This window comes from Anarrhichthys ocellatus, unplaced genomic scaffold, assembly GCF_004355925.1.
Source record: "Anarrhichthys ocellatus isolate YVR2014 unplaced genomic scaffold, GSC_Weel_1.0 scaffold1867, whole genome shotgun sequence".
Taxonomy (NCBI): Eukaryota; Metazoa; Chordata; class Actinopteri; order Perciformes; family Anarhichadidae; genus Anarrhichthys; species Anarrhichthys ocellatus.
In genome coordinates, this window is record NW_022281841.1 from 1 (window position 1) to 2,500 (window position 2,500).

Below are 2,500 nucleotides of genomic sequence, written 5' to 3' on the forward strand. Positions count from 1 at the left end.
TCATAGACTTCTATACAACCAGAGGAGTCGCCCCCTGGTGGACACTGAGATGTTTAAAGGTTTGTTTCTAAACACCTGTTTAAACACACCTGTCCTGCAACAGGATCAGAGAGAACGAGTCCACGTCTCCTGGTGGTTTCTCCCAGAATGCCTGGAGGCCGTTGACCCCAGAGCTACTCAGATTGATGGCACGAAGCGCCATGGGAACTAAACACACACACACACACACACACACACACACACACACACACACACACACACACACCACATTAATAAATAACAGCTGTTTTCTACAGTTAATTAAAAGGTATTAAAGTCTGGTGAGGAGATGTTTGTATGTTTTTATGTATAGTATATTTGAACATTCACAGTAAATGGATGATAAAGTATTTAAACCTTCACCACCTCACAGGTACTGACTCACCTGTCCTCCCCTCCAGGGACACGGAGGTGTTGAGTTTCCCGCTCCTGGTTGTCACAGTGATGGTGTAGCTCCTCCCAGGTGTGAGCACGTTGAAAGTGCACTCCCTCATGTTAGGCTCCACCTCCCTGGTATCCACGGTGACGTTACCTACGACACACAGGTAGCAATCATCAGAAGAGCGATTCATCGACTTGGATAGGATTGTTTTTTGTTTAAAGTGGTTCATTTATGCATAATAAATGAGGAATTCCTTGAAGATTTAAGATTAAATATTTACGACAACAATAATAATGAAGTGGTAAATTAAAAATAAAACAAAATATTTTCTAAGAATAAATTAGCAAATTCATGAGGATAAAAGTCAGATCATTTTTTGAGATTTAAGTCAAAATTTTTGCAGAGAAATCAAAACATTTACGAGAAAAAAAAATTGAATAATGAATCAAATTTGAAAAAAAACCTCAGTATTTATCTTTTGTTTTTTTGTGAAAGAACCGTGTCGCTATCAACCTCATCACTTTAAAAAAAACAACTACAAAATTTTTTGTAACTTAAATCTTAGAGAATATTTAATATATTTCTTGTAAATTTAGATTTTTTCTCAAAACATTTTTATGTTTTAACCTAAAACGGCAGTATCTCTGAGCTTCAAGTGAAAAAGATTAAATCTGATTATTTTGATCTACTTGACGACTACCGTGGCGAATGGTCAGGAAGTAGCCGTCACGTGACCCAGAGGGGGCGTGGCTCCACATGGCGCTGAGCGAGGTCTCGTCAGAGTGTTGTATGTGGAGATCAGACACGGCGGCCGGAGCTGCAGAGACAAAACACACACTAAACGTTCTGCACGTTTTGTGTTTCTTGTCATATATTTCTTTTAGTAGCAGTGACTGTTTTGTTTACACATTCCTGTATCTTCTGTCATATACTACTAATGTGTAATTACTGTCAAATATTTTTACAATTATTTAAATTTTTATATCTGAATATATATATATATACATATATATATATATATATGTATATATTTCTGTTGTATATTTCTGACCTGTTGCTCCCTCACAGCTGCTCTCGGCCGTCAGTCCTCCGCTCTCCACTCTCAGCACGGCTCTGTACAGCCTTCCAGGCGTTAGTCCCGTCCCGGGGAAGCTGAAGTTGGCAGCCTCTCGGTCCAGAGCGGTGCTGACTAACTGCTGGGAGCCGTCGAGGAGGAGCAGCCTGTAGCTCTCCCATCGGCCACTGGGGGGCGACCAAGAGAGGTGGAGGCCGCCGGAGGAAGAGGAGGAAGGAGACAAGGAGAGGAGGGCCGCCGCTGCCGGAGCTGGAGACGAGATGAAGACGAGATGAAGACGAGATGGAGACGAGATGAAGACGAGATGAAGACGAGATGGAGACGAGATGAAGAAACAAAGACTACAACAACCCCTCACCTGTCCTGACGGTGAGTTCTGATTGGCTCGTCAGCTCACCGCTCCTGGACATCACCTCGACCCGATAGGCCGAGCCGGGGGTCAGCTGATCAACGACGACGGCCTCCGTCTCGTCCGGCGGAAGCCTCGCCTCCCAGAGAGCCGTCCCGTTGGTCGAGAGGACGACGACGACGAGGGCGTCCAGGTCGCCTTCGGGACGCTGCCACGACAAAGACAAGCCGGTGCCGTTGACGTGGTCGGTGGCGGTGAGGTTGGCGACGGTGGCGGGAACTAGAAACAAGATTTAGATGATCAGATATTGTTTTTTTTCTTTTTGTTCCTGTCTTCTTCTTCTTCTCCATATTCTTCTTCTTCTCTGTACCTGTCTGAGCCGCCGTCGTCCGGTCGTTCTGCAGCCCGCCAGCCTCCGTCACCATCGTAACGTTGTACAGTCGGCCCGGCGTCAGGCCGAGGAGTGTGTGCTGCGTCGCCGTGCTCTCCAACGTCTCGTTCCTCAGCAGACCTGCAGAAGAAGAGGAGCAGGTCACGTAAAAAGATCATGTAAATATGTCTGTGGGAGGAGTCTTAAACGTGCACCATCATGTCCAGTTAACCAGTAAGTTCTTCTGGTTGGGAGTTTAAAGACGACAGACGTACCAGTTTCATC

At 45.5% G+C, this 2,500-nt stretch overlaps 1 protein-coding gene across 1 annotated transcript in view; it reads right to left on the minus strand.

Moving 5' to 3' along the window:
- Window positions 1-31: 31 nt before the first annotated feature.
- Window positions 32-2,500, minus strand: part of LOC116377935 (receptor-type tyrosine-protein phosphatase beta-like) — a 9,320-nt gene continuing 6,851 nt past the window's right edge. The window contains exons 3-9 of the mRNA XM_031839696.1: window positions 2,491-2,500; window positions 2,216-2,356; window positions 1,855-2,124; window positions 1,473-1,745; window positions 1,122-1,238; window positions 425-571; window positions 32-207 (exon numbers count right to left, since the gene is read on the minus strand). The exon at window positions 2,491-2,500 is cut by the window's right edge and continues 110 nt beyond it. Of these exons, the coding sequence (XP_031695556.1) occupies window positions 80-207; window positions 425-571; window positions 1,122-1,238; window positions 1,473-1,745; window positions 1,855-2,124; window positions 2,216-2,356; window positions 2,491-2,500 (1,086 nt within the window). The 3' untranslated portion in view covers window positions 32-79. The remainder of the gene's footprint in view (window positions 208-424; window positions 572-1,121; window positions 1,239-1,472; window positions 1,746-1,854; window positions 2,125-2,215; window positions 2,357-2,490) is intronic.